At 38.2% G+C, this 17332-nt stretch overlaps 1 protein-coding gene across 1 annotated transcript in view; it reads left to right on the plus strand.

Moving 5' to 3' along the window:
* LOC104082430 (polypeptide N-acetylgalactosaminyltransferase 18-like) overlaps nt 1–9293 on the plus strand; it is a gene marked incomplete at its 3' end in the record, with an annotated part of 42275 nt that extends 32982 nt beyond the window's left edge. The window contains exon 3 of the mRNA XM_009585557.1: nt 9127–9293. Coding sequence (XP_009583852.1) covers nt 9127–9293 — 167 coding nt within the window. The remainder of the gene's footprint in view (nt 1–9126) is intronic.
* Nucleotides 9294–17332: the final 8039 nt, after the last annotated feature.

The raw sequence follows: 17332 nt of genomic DNA on the forward strand, positions 1-17332 counted from the left end.
TATTTAGTAGATAGTACAAGCAATATTGTGGAGTATTGCTTATTTTGTCTCTTCCAAAGCCTCCATTTATTTTCTGCTGTTGAAATTGGGTGCTCTGCAGTTTACCACCCTTATGTGCATCTGTTAGCCTGCAACATATCTACATCGCAGACTAACAAATAAGTACTGGCTCTAATGAGCTTGGAAGCATTGAGGAAGGCAATATTGCCCTTACTGTGTGCAGGCACAGGATAATACTTCTGTGTTAGTTATAATTCTGTTGTGCTCATTACTTTAAGTAGGGCAGGCAGTAGCCACAAAGCTTGTCGTGAGTGAAATGTTGAACAAGCTCACACAAAAAGACATTATTAAAACTTAGGTTGTTTAGGGATCCCAAAGCTGTGTACCAAATCTCCTTTCGAGTAGATGCACTTAGGATTCTACTTTGTTGGCTTGTAAATTTTTTGTTGCCTGATCCAGTGTGCTGAAGCACACGTGGGAAAGAAAGGTAACATTCTTCTTTGCTTATGTGATGAGAGAGTGAGGGGTAGTGGAAAAAGAGATGTGCAGCAGGACCCCAGCAGAGGAACTCTCCAGAGTTTTGCACAGCCCATATGATATGAGGGTGCTGACCGGTAGGCATAAAGCAACTTTTTCAGTCAGTGTAACTGCAGTCAGCCAAACTTCTTTTGCGTTGGTAAAAACAGTATTTGTGTGAAGAGGCACAGGCAGGAACGGTGGAGGTGGAAGAGAAGCATTTAAAGCTCAGATCTTTCTTTCTTCTTTGGAGATTGCTAAATGGTATGGTATAGCATTTGGCTTGTAGCAGGTTTGCCCTTTTCCTAGCTGAGTCAGTGTTGTCTGGCATCTAGACAGTGCAGAGATGTCCTGTTTCCTGTGCAGAGAAAGGCTTTGGCCATTTTGTAAGTACTTCTTGTTTCAAACAGTTCACCAGTCCCAAATTGTATTACTTTGAGGCTCAATTCGGCAAAGAACAATGGTAGAAGCCTTGAAGAGCAGCAGAATTAGGTTTGTGATAAAGTGGGCACAAACAGAGGAGGCAGGATATCCACGGAATGCAAATATAACTACAAGGGAGAAGAATTAAGCATTGGCTGGTTGAGGAGAGTGACGTGTTTTAGGAGAAAAGCTGTTTATGTATGTACATCTGTCCAAAATGTCCATCAGTGTTATGGTGGTATATGCAGTCCTGGATGTAGCGTGCAAGACGTCAGACTTCTATAAACCTGTAGGTTTTCCTTTATTAAAACTGATGTAAGAAAAACATGTGATCTCAGATTGTGAGGTTCAGGCTGGGCATTTGCATGTTAGCTCTGCTTCTCCCCAAAAGCCAGCTCCTACAGACTTGCATTCCATAAGCGTTTGCTTCCACGTGTGTCTGTGAAACAGTTCAGTTTTGCTGGGCTTATGTTAGTTACGGCTATGGCTCCCTGTTCATTTCTGGCCGAGTTCTTTTGTTTCTACTCATGAAAAGTAGAATAAAATATTGCACGTTGTATTTGATGTTTCAAAGGAATCCTTTAAAAAAAGCACAAAAGCGTGGTACTTTACTTATTGTATTGTTTTGGACAGAAGTCCTAAAATTACCAAACTATTCTTGTTAAATACCTAATGTTTAATTCTTTCATATTTCCCGCGCTCTTTTACTCATCTTTTTACCTTTGATTCTTCTTTTTCTTGTCTCACTTTTGCCTGCCTTCAAACTGACTCATAGCAGTGGTGTGTACTGCCTGAGTGGCCACCTTTTGTGATACCGATCTGTGCTTCAGTTTGTCCTGTTTGAATGTATCTCCTTAAATGGCTGCTCTAGAAGTATTTAATATCACTAGCAGTGATATCAAATCAGCTGCAGTCTCCAAGCTGCTATAATAACCCAAGTTAATAATAATGTATGCTTGTTGATTTTGATCTTCCCCATTGTCTCCTTTAACTGAAAGAAGATGCGATGCGGTAATGTGCGTGCTCTCTCTCGTTTTCTCTCTCTCAGTCTCTTATTAATGTGTCATAACATGTGAATGTTCTTTCACTTGGCATACATTTACACTAAAACATACTCAGAATAATCCTTCGTAGTACTGTGAGAGGCTAACAATTTTTGGCCAAATATCTATACAGAATTCTTCTCATGTTCATCCAGAAATGAGTTTTATTGAGATCATCAACTCCCAGCCTACTGTTCTTATTGCTTTATTCAGAGGAAGGTCTTGGTTTTAAGTACCAAGAAGAAAATGGACCTTTATTGTATAATCTTATCGACATGAATAGCTTTTATTAAAAGGAGTGGGGAATCAATCTGTTACAATTAAATCTATGCTGTAAGATGCTTAGGAGACCAAGAACTCTTGTGTTACAATCTTGGAACTTATCTGCATATTTATCAAGTTCCCTGCCTGTTATCTGATCTTTCCTTATTACAAATTTTTTGTTTGTTTTTAGGGATTGATGCCAGGAGGGAAAAAAGTGTTAGCCATGTTTGCTTATAGTTATATGGTAACTCTATATTAAAATTCCTCACACGATTGTATGCCTGCCTTTGCTCCCTTGTAATAGAAGATGATGACCACAAACAAAGATTTCTAGATTTGCAGAAGAAGTGCTGTCTTGCTGGCTGTAGTTCTGTAATAATTGATTGTAATCCTCAGAGATCAGGAAAAAAGCCCTTTTTATATGTTGTTCAATGCCAGCCTTGTTAGCAAAGTTCAGTTAACACTTAAAATACTGATAATAGTGAAAGGAAAAATGAAGAATGATCACAAAATGAAATTATAAACATAAAGAGTTGGGCTGGAATTCTTACAAGACTCAGTTCTTTTGCAAGAGTTTTAGTCCTATTTATTTCCTTTATGCCAGAACGGGATTTTTTTTCCTCCCATACATCTTGAACTTCCATTTGCCATTTTGGCCGATGACAAAATTTTACCTCTTGAAATTACAGCTCTTGAAGAAAGTACAATTTTGTTTCTGCTTGTGCTTCTGAGAAATTATTATTCTGTTGGAACTGAAGCTCCCTCCCACACGTTCTTAAAACAATACCTTAACCCCAAATGTTTTAGTAATATGCTTTATTGCATCCTGTATTTTAAAAAAGACGTGCAATAGATGACATAATTTAGTGATTAAAACAAAAAACGTGTTTTGTTGCCATTGTTGGCTGCAATACCCATGTAACTCTTGGTGAAAGGTTCTCAAAAATTGCAGAAAATAGTTCTTTTTCGTAATTTATGTACATATTTGTAGAAGGTCTCAGAGAGAAGTTATTAATACAGGAAATATTCTTGCTTTGTTGTTCTTACTGCATAGTTATGCTAAACTAATTTTAATGTGACTGGCTAAATTGTCTTATCACAATGCATATATTCTAGAGGAATATAATTTTGTTGTGGACAAATATTTGAAAGAAGATTCATAATGTATGCTGTCCCCCATTTACCAGAGTTATGCTTGAAAATAGAACACCAAGAGTTTCTCTAAATTTCTGGTCACCATGACAACTGTTACTTTAGTGTTATTAGCCCAATGTAATTTAGCGGAGTGGGTTGCTAGAGGTAATTTTTTAGCTACATTGGGATGATACTCATTAATGTAATTCTAAATAATATTTAGAATTTATATTTTAAAATCACTTAGTCATAATACTGAAATATGCTCTGTGCTTTATGAATTTGTTTTTTTAGTGAGAGCCTCGCTTTGCAGAGGGGCAGGTTAGGGGTCTTGTCTGAGGCCCCTGGATGAATCTGAGGCAGAGCTGTCATTGAAACACGTATGTTGCTGGTTGCCACACAACCATTCAATTCTTACGGCTTAATGGAACTAAGATTTTGATCCATACAATTTCCTCCCTTTTTGCCGCTTCAGCATATGTTTTATACACATATACACACACCCTGTCTCTGTAGCTATTTCTTGTTCATTCCTAGAATTATGGAATTTTATTCCTCATAAAACTTGGCACAAAGAGGAAGACAGACATACTTGTGAAACTGTGCAAGTGCTCTGCATTCTGGGCATGATCTGAGGTGTGTGGGTTTAATTCTGATTTGTTTAAATAAAAAAAAAATGTAGGTAATTTTTATTGTCATCATCTGATACAAAAAACAATGTATGCAGGAAAATGCATTTTTTAAAAACTCTACACACATTGAAAAAGAAGTGAATTCAAGCTGGAAGTAAAGATGATAAATGAGTCTGAATAGAAAAATGAAAACATGAACTCAATTTAGGAATGTACCCTCATTGAAAAAGAATCCATTAGAAAAGACTAAAGAAATTAGACACAACGGGAGCCTAATTCTATTCTTTTGTATGGTATGTAGTTATCTTTTAATGTATGGTGGAGCAAAAAGGGAGTCAAATGACATTCACAGCATTAAACACTTTGCTGTTGTCTTGCATAAGGTGCCAGACAATGGAAAATTTTGTCCAGTGTGATCTAATTTGAAAAGATGTAAATGAATGCAGGTAGGAAAAACAGTGCAAATAATTTCCTTTAAATGAATGGAAGACTTGTCAGAAGCAGTTCTTTTGTTTGAACGTTTCAGTTTATGCATGGATTTATGGTAGGGCAGCAGTGTTTTGGGGGCTGGTTTTGTCATCTGGAACATTTTAGGAATATAGTTTGTCACTAATTTCTTACAAAAGTCTATTTTACATATATCTCAACCTTAGCTTAATTAACAGAGGAGAAAAAAAACAGTTTTTAGGGGAGCAACTTCTTTGAACTATTTTCAGTGTATTTTCATTACCGTTTAAAATATTTTTCCAAAATCACTGTGGTGCTTTTTATCTGATAGGTGATGTATCTTAGCATTTTTGCTAGAGTTTTGTTTTTCTCTTCTTTGTACATTGGTATGGCTGAGTATAACAAGTATTACTATGCCTAAGCTAGACAGCTAAAAAATAGATTGGCTGTAGCTTTGTTTGCTGAACTATTTTGTATCTCTATGCATTTTGGCTGCAAGCGAATCACTAAAATAACAGGCTTTGTAGGTTCTTTACAGGCTAATACTGAAAATTATTTCAGTATATGTAAGCCTGTTAACTAGCTCATAGTCCGTTTGAAGCCCAATTTTCAAAACTTGAATGAAATTTCAATTACTACATCAAACAGAAATGTGCTAGCTTTATAAAGGTGTACAGGAGACTAGAATTTTGTTAGTAATTTCTCATTATGCTCATGCAAATTTTTACATCTAACTTCCGTATAAGAGATGACATCCACAAAGTAGTAGTATCCAGATTGCATGTGGATTTTTTTTTTGTCAATGCACGATGGCATGCACACGCACACACACCGTGTGCCATGAATAGGTCTGTTCTTCAAGGAGCTGATCTGTAATGGTCTTAGCATCTTTTGGAAAACTGTGAGGGTTAGTATTTAAAAATTGTAGTGTGATCATAAGTACAGGGGCCTCCCAGACACTTTGAGCCTGAAATATACACCTTGAAAATCCTATTTTGAGATGCCACTTAAAATTCAGATTTGCCAGAGATTCATCTCAGATATGACAGTGCGGAGCCCTAGTCAATTTGTGCGTGCTTCACCTACTCAGTCATCTATTCAGTGTTTTTAAGCAGTGCTGTAAGAGATGGTTCACCACAGAAGATGACCTTTCTTTAATGAATGATTTCAGAGATTACAATACTCTAGGGTACAGGGGGCAGGTGTGGAGAACTACTTTTCTCCTTAAGATTTGACACTGTATGTGTGTATATAGAGTTGGGGCTGTTTATACTAGAGAAGAAGCAGCTCAGGGGGGATGTCATCAATGTATATAAATATCTGAGGAGACGCTGCAAAGAGGATAAAGCCAGGCTCTTTTCAGTGGTGCCCAGTGAGAGGACCAGAGGTAATGGGCACAAACTGAAACATTTTTTTTACTGTGAGGGTGACCAAGCACTGGCACAGGTTGCCCAGGGAGGTCGTAGAGTCTCCATCCTTGGAGATACCCAAAAACTCCCTGGATAGGGTCCTGAGCAGCCGGCTCTATGTGACCCTGCTTGATCAGGGGGTTGGATGGGATGACCTCCAGAGGTCCGTTCCAACCTCCACAATTCTGTGATTCTCTATTGTTTCCCAATAAAGTGCCCTGACACCTGATGCAGGCTCTGTGAAGGTGCCTTTATTCCTTCAGCCAAAGCAGCACTTCTTAAATGAAAACAATAAATATCATCTTGCAAAAGAAGGAAAAAAGAGTTACTGTGATTATAATCTAGAAGATTGGACATAACCATAAAGAGTGAAGTCCAGGGTTTAAAATGCATGAACATCCATTGGAATGGGTTACTACAAATACAGGTCCTTCCTCCAAGGAATTTGCCCTAAACACAAGGCTAGAGAGACTTGGTATCACTCCAATTTAACGTACATTTAATTGCTCCACAGAAAGTGGAATCGCTCTGAAAAGGGGGACTGAAAATAATCACACCAAGCTGGCAAGCAGTTAGATAGCTCTCTGGGGAGATCAGAAAAGATTGAACTGCTTCTGTCCTGGTTGAAGGTTTTAACTCCTGAACTACTGGCTTAAAGGAGAAAACCAGTGCTGCCTTGCACTAGTTGTCTCTGGAAGAAAAGGCAGCTTCCTCTGCCTCTTGTAGTGTTTTAGTTTGAATAAAAAACACTCAGGTTCTTCTCTCTAGGAAAGGACCTGTGGCTCTGATTAATTCAGAGGGCCCACAGTGCTTCATGGAGAAAACATCTTTCCTGTCCTGTATGTGCAGCTGTGTACTTTACAGGTTACATACAGGTCACTCTGCTGACAGATGCAGTATTTAGAATCTATTGATTCTAAATGATCTTTAAACCCTATTGATTCCTTTATGAATCTATTGATAAGTCCTTCTTAGAAAATCTTGGCTGCCAGCAAAACTCCCTGAAACTGGTAAGAATCATGACTGCACCTGCTTTTAAAGGCCAGGTATAGAAGATGTCCAAATGTAAGCCTTTATGAGAATCTGATTTTCAGAGAGTAGTGAAATTTTATTACAAATAATCTTTAATGAACTGGCATTCACTTTAAAGGAAAAAAAAAAAAAAAGGGGTGGGGGGCAATTGATTATAAATGACACAATGACACTTCCACAAGCTGTTGTTGCACTTGATCTGCTGTCCAGTGGTACTCAAAAAAAAAAGTTACATGCTTTTAACTCTCCTGAAAGCTTCAAAGAAAATTTTCAATCTGATGCTTAAAGCTGAAAGCTCTCTTACCAGTGAAGATAGGGGACTAACACACCAGTAGAAATACAAACTAATTTTGGAAAGTAAGTTTTGATTTTTTATGCTGCCAAAAGATCAAGCTACAAGTGGGAATTGGTAAATCCAAACACCATTTTAATTGTTTCTCTCTTGTATTGATGCCATGGAACAAAAAACCATGGATCTCTGTGAACAGGTTTCTTATTTGTTTCTGGAAGATGAATGAGCCAGCTTATTAAAAAATGTAGTGTACACCTTTTAAGACTAAAACTGTTGTCGTTACTTTTTCAAGATTGTGGTTTCTGTTTTACATGTCTATATAATTCTTTCACATGGTGACAGAGAGAAAAGTACCTAAAATATTAAATAACTTCCTTTATGTGATTTCCATCAATTTCAAACTAATGACTGAATTGAGAAAATTGGTTGACCAGCTGAATTTTGAATATTATGTGTATCTCAGTGGTTTTGGGTGTCATGTGTCCTGTGCACTGACTCTTTTCAGAAGCTTTAAAAACATACATGTAAATTCATCATCTTGATTGAACTTAATTTTTGTGCAACATCCAGCATGTGTAGAGGAATGTTTTTGTGATACTTCTCTGTGTTTATTGACTATACAGGTTAAAATACAAAATCAAAAAAAGTGCTATGCTTTCTCTTTGAACTGAAGAACAAATTTAGTTAAGGAGTCTCATTGAAGCACGATTTAAAAATTCTGAATCCATCCATGCTTTCTGTATGCTAAACATTGGCTGTTAGTAATGCTTTCCAGAGCTTCCAAGAGTTCCTGGATGTAGTGAATCTAGGCATGTTGAGAGAAGACAGCCACTTCAGTGTTGTCAAGAGGCAGAGAAGAGCATTAACGTAAATCATTTCCATCTACAGAGCTTATCTAGAAATGGTGCCTGGGTCAGCTTGTGGCGTAATTTCATCCTAGTAAATAGTTTCAGATCTGAGAAAAGTTAGAATTAACTGTTGTTCAGAAACATTGCATTAAAATACTAAAAGTTTCAGAGAAAAATAGTTAATTACTTTTACTTAATTAACTTGTGGCTTTATTAAAAAAGCAAACATTTTGCTGATGGCTTAAAAGATAGAAATCGGTAAAAGGGCTTTCTAGTCTTCATAAAATTACAAAATTTGAATCCTTTTTGAAATGAAGGAGGGAAAAAATAAAACATTAAGGAACTTCAAAGTTGTGGGCAGCATTTCCATTCTGCTGTTTGCATAAGCAAATTGGAATGTGGCTAAAACATATATTTTTTAAAAAGCACAGGAAAATCCACCAGGCTATGAGAGTATTACTCATTCTGATTAAACCTCTTGACTGAGCTTGCAGATAAGTTTTCCATTCTTGTACCTGTTTTTCTGGCTACAGTGGCTGTCTTAGCCTTTGTAGCAGGAAGTTCTTTGGAGCTGGATCTTTTGTTGTGTTATTATTGAGTTGAGAAGGAGGCCTCTGATTTTGACTGAGATAGATGGTAGATTCTGTAGCAAAAATAATTAACGTGGCTATTAAGAAGATGCTTTTCAAAGTAAGGGGCTAACTGTTTATTCCTGTCTGCACTCTCCAGAAAGACATTGTAAACAACTGCTGTTGGAAGCTGCATTTAAACAAGAGTTTGCATTTGGTTTGCAAACTAATTTTCATTGTTTGGGCCTTGGGTGGAAAAGTGAGCTCACTCTAGGCCTTGGTTGCACAGGCAGATTCAGGGGATTGTTTTCAGGGATTCCTTTTTTTAGATAGTAATTCATCTGGTTCGTGCCTATATGTGCTCTGAACGGGTATGCGGACCTTCTGATCCATGCCTACAACAGCTCTCTTATCATTCTTATGGCTGGGCATAGATGTCTCTGAAACAGTTTGTGTTGACATTGTGACTTCCAACAGTTTACATCTTTTTTTTTTTTTTTTTAACCTTTTTCTTCAGGTGCAGAAACCTTACATTTCCTGACAGGCTTCCTGAGGTCAGCATTGTATTCATATTTGTTAATGAAGCTCTCTCAGTGATTCTGCGCTCCATTCATTCAGCCATTGACCGGACTCCTGCTCACCTGCTCAAAGAGATTATTTTAGTTGATGATAACAGTAATAACGGTAAGAGGTTTTGGTTCTTTTTTTTTTTTTTTCCCCCCATAGAGGTTGGATCATACATGAGAATCCTTGAATTCTGGCTCCTGCTCATCCCATTGGCATTTCAAATGTTGTCAGTGTATTTTCTCCCTTCTTCATTCCACAGTCTTTCTGGGCTGTCTTCAAATATGCACAAGTGGAGCATGTTAAAAAGAATATGTACAAAGATAGGATGCTGTTTCTATATGTTTAAGGTGTCTGGTAAGCAGAAGTTTGAGTGTAACGATAAATGAGAGACTTAAGAAGTTTTACTCTTACTTTAGAGTGCTATCAAGATTATATACTTTCTTGTGCTTTTCCTGTTTCAGTTGTATGATTGCATGTGCGTAGTCACTTTCTCTTTTGTATAAAACATCTTTCTGTGTTGCTTAGACATCTCCTTTAGATTTGCAGTTCTCCTCTCCTCTTCTCTCTTCTCCTTATTGGCAGCATTTACCTTGCTGCTTTTCTACTGTATGCACTCAGATTTTGCTCTCCATGATCTGAAGGACTGGAAGGCTCATGTCTGATTGCTCTGTGCTTGCCTAAGTGTTTGTCAACGAGGCCGTGCTGGGCATTGTTTACAAGTCTTATTTTCCGGCAACTTTCGCAATGAAATTTTAATAAGCACAGGATGCGGAACTTAAAGAAAAATTTTGCTCTGCTGGGGAGTTAATTCTGAACTGCTAAAATACAAGGTGAATCTGAATTTATCCTGTCGAAGGAAAATGCTCAACAAAAGGCTTCTCTTACCCTTGCCATCATTACAGCTGTTATGTGATCCCTGTAGCTACATCCTGTGACTCACTGCTGATCATAAATATATCTCAGATTTGTACAGAAAATAAACTTACTGGGAAACAAGTAAGTAAGTTCCCCACCCCAAGCTATGCACTTCATCATGTCCTCTTCTGCTGACTATCAATGAAGGAAAAAGTAAAATCCTGACTCGTTAAAGTACGCACAAAACCCAATAACTTCATGTAGGCTTGTGTAAAATCTAATTCCAGTTTCACTGAGTAATACTATGTTTAGAGTTACCTAAGGCTGACCAAGCGTTTCTTGAAACACCTACTCATGGAAGTGTGGGTAAATTGGCTTGCAGGATTTTCAGTTGTTATTCTTAGTTTATGGGACAATTTATGATGTAGCAATGCGATGAAGTAAACGAAAAATTACATGAAACAGTAAAGTCTGAGCAAAGTAAAAAAACCAAAAAAAACCCCAAAAAAAAACCAAACACCAAAATCAACATGCATGCACACACATACACACACACATATACGTGATTCAGAAACATCTTGTGAACTGAGGTAGACTTTTGATTTGCTTCAGCATGTTGTTCAGTCATTTGACATGGTTTTACTGATGCGATCTTGCTGGCCTTAATTTTTGCCCACTCCCTCATGCAATACGTGGCAGTTTGATAGGAAAAAAAAAATTAAAATACAACTTTGATTGGTAGACTTGGGCTCTGGAATGTGTTTGCAGAAATTCATTCCTGCATCTTTCAAACAGGGACAGTTAATGTGATGCCAGGAGCTCAATGAATCTGAATGGCTATTGATGCTGCAGCGCCTGAGGCCTCTGGACACAGAGGAACTGGCCACAAGGCAGTCATAGAAGAAGAAAAATAATCTGGCCAAAAAAAGAGGTTTCTAGCATTTGAGTCTGATTTTCCATAATTTACAGGTAATTATTCCAGTGGGCACATTGCAGAGCAATGTCAGAAACATCAGTGTTTCTGAGAGCCTGTCATCACTGTGATGAGCTCACTAACAAACACGCTTTGCACTCTGCTCTATGGGCTTGTCAAAAATAGTCTTTTTCATTATTTCTTACCTGAAATAGATAAGAAATCACAGGAACCACTTAATCTTTCAGGAAGACCTGTTCAGCCACATTTTGTATTAGTACCAGCATTGGTACTGTACAGTATCATAATTTTATAGTTGGCTGTGCCTTTTATTCAGGCTTGCCTTACCCTCCAGTGCCTTAAATCCTTAGGTTCCTGGCCCCAAACAGGAGGACAGAAATTGAGAGGAAGGTAACCTTTGGTTTGGCTGTCTTGGATTGGTGCTACATGTCATTCTATCCAAAATCACACTGTGCAGAGTGATACTTGGTCTCCTAGAAAAATTCAGCGCTCTCCAGGATTTTCTGCTACTCCTCTAACCCTTTCTCTGGCATCTCTTGCCTGCAGTAGTAAATTAGATTCCTACAGTCCTCTTTATCCCATAATGTATGCTGAAGACCTGGTAATAGGCATCCATTTGGAGAGGATGGATGTTTGGTAGGAAAGGGAGCGATTGTAAGGATGATTTATGGGCTTACCTATTATTAGTTTAAATCCTGAAATATTTATTTTACAATTTACTTGTGCTTTTACAATATTCTATTTTCAATTTTTTTCTCCCTTCTAGCGCTGCTGAAACTAATCCTTTATATTTAGTGTCATTCTATGTTTTTGTTAGTAGCTCTTTAGCTTGCAAGTGTTGCTGCTTGTAAGATAAGTGGGTTACTCTGGGTTTCCCTGTAATGTTACCTGAGGGGCCAAAAGCTTGCTTTGTGCTTGCATATGGCTCCAGACTCTGCTTCTCGCAGAGACCTGTCAGAATCCTAATTATAAGTGGTATGTTTACTCTCAGGCTTTCGCCGGGGATGGCAACTTTTATAACTCGATGTGAGATTTTTTTTTTTTTTTTTTTTTTGGTGCCGCAGCCATGGATTTCACAGGCAAGAAACTCGCACTATGCAAAGTGACTAGAAAGAAGAAGTGAGAACAGAGATCAGACAGAGTGTAAATGTACACATTTTTTATTTTGAGTCTCCTGCGCAAGATTCACATAGCATAGTGGTTTAAAATAAAAGCAGATACGATGATTGGCACTAGAGGAGGACACTAAAATTTCCTGCTTCTGAGTGAAAGCAATATACTGGTAAACTGGTATAAATTCTTGCTGTGGGACAAATTCTGAATGTAGTAATCAACAGCTGAATTCATCCCTAATTTCAGTAGATCTCTGTTTCAGAAAAGAGCAGTGGAAGAACTAGTTGCTTTTTAAAATCCCAGAAGGCTGATTTCAGAAACCAAGTGTATGGCCAAAGTCTGTACATTTGTCTTGAACAATATAAGCTATAGTATTTTATTTCATGCACTTCAGGGTATGTCAAGCAAATTATCTATGACTTTCTCTAAACCTCAGTGCAGTTTTTCAAGTTCCCAATTATGTTTCAGGAGACCACAATTAATCTCTTTTTGAAGTTTCCCTTTTTTTAAATAAATGTTTCAAGTTAGGAAACTGTGAAAATGCCAGCGTGTGCAATTTAAAAGCAGAAGATAGATTTAACAGGTCCCAAAATTTGGATCCTTTATTTTAATAAAGCTGTTTGCATGGCTTAATGTGTGTATTTCACCATACCATCTTTTCCAGTGGAATTCTGATAAGCATAACACTGAAACGTTTCATATGTGCTGTTAGGTACACAAGTATTAAAATTTAATTTAATTTAAGGTTAAAAAAAAGTGCATTTCAGTGACTGTCTGTGTGCTATATAACGAGAACAAAAGACTTACTAAAAAAAAAACAAACCAAATATCAGTGTTGTTCATTTGGGCCTCATTCGCATTTGTGTGAAATAGAGCTACTGCACTGATTACAGCTGTTTTACTGTAGTTTTAAGTGCTGTCTGTCAGATCAGAATCTTTCCCATCTTCCTCAGGAATGCTGTTTGCTTTTCAGAGATAATATTCTCATTAGTTTATAACGTGGCAATAAAATAATTATTCATTTTTGCCTTCAGGAGGAGCAGAGTTTTCCAGCTGACTCAATGCAATTGAGGAGAGGGATTTGCAGAGAAGAGGCTTTAAAAAAACTTTAAGTGACTGTGCCCATGACTGCTGATAGTTAATTAGACCTCAGAAATGTTTTTAGAAAAAGCATTGCCTGAGCTGGAGACTGCTGGAAGTGTTTTAGTGTTTTATTCACAGTCTGGCTTGTTGCATCCTGCCCTCCGGGGACAGGGTGGTGACCTTCTGTGCCACTGGAGTCCTCTCTTGACTTTTGAGTCTTTTTGCTGGCATTCAGCCCCGCTGCATTATGAAGCACCTCTTGAAGATATTTTAAGATGATCTGAAATCTCTCTAACAAACTCATTGTGAGCCATGATGTGTTCAGCTTCATGGGGAGGCAGTATGCATTAATCTGGCCAGAGTATGTCTTACAAAATTTTGTATTATAGCAATAATTATCATCCTCTACGACATTTTTTCATACTAAAGTTAATAATAAATGTTGCAATAGAGGCTCAAATTTCATAAGGTTTCTTCCTTTTTCTTTGGATCATTACTTATGAATGAAATATTCTAACATGTTCAGTTTAAGGATTCTCATTTTGTCCTGAGATTTCCATGAATACAGCTGTTGAATTGCAGTGATAGTGCTGGATATCACAGGATGCTAATTTTATGACTTGCAGTGTCGAAGAGAATTAGCACAGAGTGGTAGAAAGTGGGTCAGATGCAACTGTATTACCTTTGAGAGATTTACAACATTGTCCTCAAAACACTGAATAAAAAGAAGCTTGTCAAACAGCATCCAGACCTTTTCATTAGGAAGGTGTATTTCTTCTTTGGTTATTTTTAAGAGGTATTTGGGAATAGAAGATTGTCTGTTTTTTTTTTTTTTTTTCTTTACAAAAGCAGTGATGTTTTTGAACAGCACCTCAAAAGTGCTTTGAACAGCACCTCAAAAGTGCTGTTCAAATGCATGCTAGATTTCGTATTACAGCATAATTTGAAGATGGCTTACTTGTAGACCGGACAACTATGAATGTTGATTTTAAAAACCTATTAATAACAATCTCGTAGGGAAAACTTAAGGACTTGCTGTCCTTCTGTTTAGCTTCTTGTTCTTCTCTTACCTTAATGCCAGCAAAATTCTAAGGCAAATAGAAACATTTAAAAACAAGGAAAAACCCAAACTTTATTCAAACCTGCATTCACTTTTGGGCCATGGTTTATGCATTGTGAAGGCTTTGCTTTATCTGCCTAGATTCATTCCCCCCAGTAGGTAAAGGTCTTGATGCTAAAGTCCTTATTATTGCACAGTCTTTACACAAGCAAACTTTCAGTAGTGTTGGCAGGGATTTACATGAAAGAGGGCTATGTAATGCCAGTTAGGAATCAGATGCTAAAAAGCATATATCTTATGTATAGACCAGGAGATCTGTCTCTGTTGTAGATTTGAGAACAATGTTAGCTGTTGTTAGAAACTATGCATTTCACTTGCATAGTAACATTTAGCACTGGAACTTGAATAAATGAAGACAATTCTTTGAGCATATGTTTACTGCTACATGTTCTGTGCTGATGCTAGGATTGCAATGAGGCGTGTCTTGGCCAGCTACAGTGCCAGCTACTGTAGATGCACCTAAAAATATGTAAGAAGAGAATAACCAGAAGCAAAACATAGTCCACTGGCCATCTGTTTCAGCAGTCAGCAGAAGTTAGCAGACTGAGAATGTTGTTCTTATTCTGAAGTGTGAGAGAGTGGAGTATGTGGACACTTTGGTTCATGTCCCACCGATGACTGGCCATGCAGTTTTCCACAAAACTCTTGTGGAAAAAATTAAGAACCACTAATATAAGTGGACTGTGAGTAATATAAGTGGACTGTGAGATTTTTATAAGGACAGGAGATCCTGAAGATGATGTCCTAGGGTGGCTGCAGACTGCTCTCTCCTCTTCTCAGTCCTTGTGACATTGTATTTGATTCCTGTTTGAAAGGGAAGAGGTTGCGGAGTAGGATATCAAAATTAAGTGAGCAACAGAGCAGAAAAGAGAGGGACGCTGCCGATGAAGGTGGCTATCTGTCCCAACTATTCTTGCCCCTCTTTTGCTTTGATTTATCACTCTTCACACCTTTTTCTTCTCCTGTGTTCGTTCCTTCTTTTTTTCATCCAGAGGTAGTCTATATGCTTGGTCTTTATTACCTCAGTCCACTTTCCTTTTCCTCATGCCATCCTGGCAGTCTGCTCTTTTCTGATGTTCACTTCCTCACACCCATTCCATACACCTCATCCTTCTTTATATGAGCTTGTGTCCTTCGGTTGGGGTCTCCATTTTCCATGTTCTCAAATTACAGTTACCCACTCCTCTTCTCTTCTCCCTGTCTCCTGCACCCCAGTATTAGCTGCTCTTTGTCACAAACTGCACTCCTCCATTTTTCCCATCTCATCGTGCAGCTCCCTCTTGCCTTTAGCCGCATTAATTAAACTCCTGCCTGACTCATCCCTCCCTCCCTCCCTCCCTCCTCCCCCCAGCAGTATTCTGCTCCTTCCTTCATGGCATATTTTTATCATTCTCCCATTTTCCTCCTTTTTCTCTCTGACACCTCCTTTTCTGACATGTTTTTCCATTTTCTTTTGCTTTCATTTGAAAATAATTATGTTATATTCTTCTAGATCAGTGTTTCTAACTCTCCCGTATCTGAACTCCATACTGCGTCAGACTCCAGTGTTGACTTGCATTCAGTCACACATGGGGGCGGGGATAGCACCCCTTGCTGGAGGCAAGACCCTGATTTTTGTAGCATTGTAATTATAGTTGTATGAAAGCTGTTTGATAACTGGCATGCAGTTTGCTTTGTTTTATAATGGGAACTGTCACATTCTCCATTCTTTATGTGGAAGGTCTTTCGTCTTCATTTTCTGGAAGGTTAGGAAAGCTCCAGTGCTGTGAGGGTGAGGTGGGGCTCAGGACCACTGCAGCTAAGTGTGGCTCTTCTGGTGCATCCCAGAGAACCCACACATCTGTTGGACCATTTGCCTCTGTAAAAGTGTGTGCTCAGCAGGTGTTTGCAGTGACAAAGTGGCCTTTCAAAAGAACAGTTATTTTAATCATCTGCAATATAGTATAGTTCAGTCTGTATGGTTGGAAAAGCAAAATTTCAATGTGTGTACAAGCTGATAGCATAACCTCTGTCCACATCAGGGGTCATCAGTGGGCAGCAGAGCTTTTATTGCAGTCTCCTGACATGAAGAGTTTTTGATTCAAATGTTCATATAGTACTATGAACTGAATCTTCCCTAGCCAGCAGTTGTTGAAAGTTAATATATAGTCATCTTATCTTTTATTCCATCCACGACATATTTTAACTCATTCAGTCCTAATACGCTTGCAGTGTTGCAGTCTAATAAGTAATCTTTTTCTGTGTCAGGTTCAGCAAGTCCAAAAGGACAGAGCAGCCACTTCTAAAACCAGCATTTTCTGTACTTGCAGTTTAATATGGGCAGCAGAATAGAGAAAAAGCTATTTTATGCAACTCCAAACATTTATCACTAGATAATTCTTTTTTTTTTTTCTAATAAGACAAGCCCATTGCCATTAAACTAAGCTTTGAGATTGGAATAACAATGTATCTGATTTCAGCGTGGGAGGAACTAATTTGAGTGTCATCTCAGAGGTATCTACATGCAGTATTTAATCCTAATGGAAGGTAGTAAAGCGGAGTATCTGAACTGCAATGTAGGAAATGCTGAAAAACTGGAGCTAGGAAACAAAATACAGGGATGATTTCAGCTGCAGTTTTGCGGCTTTCTCATATCTTCTCTTTTTTTCATATAGCAAATGAAACTGAAATCTATACTGGCATTTTTTCATTGTGGTTTTGTTTTAGCTTGTATCCCAGTATACTAATTCATACTATGTATCTATTTCACATATGCTGTGTACCCTATATATGTCAAGTAAAGCAATGCACAGTGAGTATTTTCTTGTTGTTTATCCCCGCGTCTGTTCTGCCATCCTCTGATGACACAATCCTTAGTGTGAGCACCTCCTGGTTAACTGGGGAGGTCCCGGATGACTGGAGGCTCGCCAATGTGACGCCCATCTACAAGAAGGGCCGGAAGGAGGATCCGGGGAACTACAGGCCAGTCAGCCTGACCTCAGTGCAGGGGAAGATTATGGAGCGGTTCGTTTTGAGGGCGCTCGCAAAGCATGTCCGGGGCAACCAGGGCCC

This window comes from Fulmarus glacialis, unplaced genomic scaffold (genome assembly GCF_000690835.1).
Source record: "Fulmarus glacialis isolate BGI_N327 unplaced genomic scaffold, ASM69083v1 scaffold14769, whole genome shotgun sequence".
In the NCBI taxonomy this organism is placed as follows: Eukaryota; Metazoa; Chordata; class Aves; order Procellariiformes; family Procellariidae; genus Fulmarus; species Fulmarus glacialis.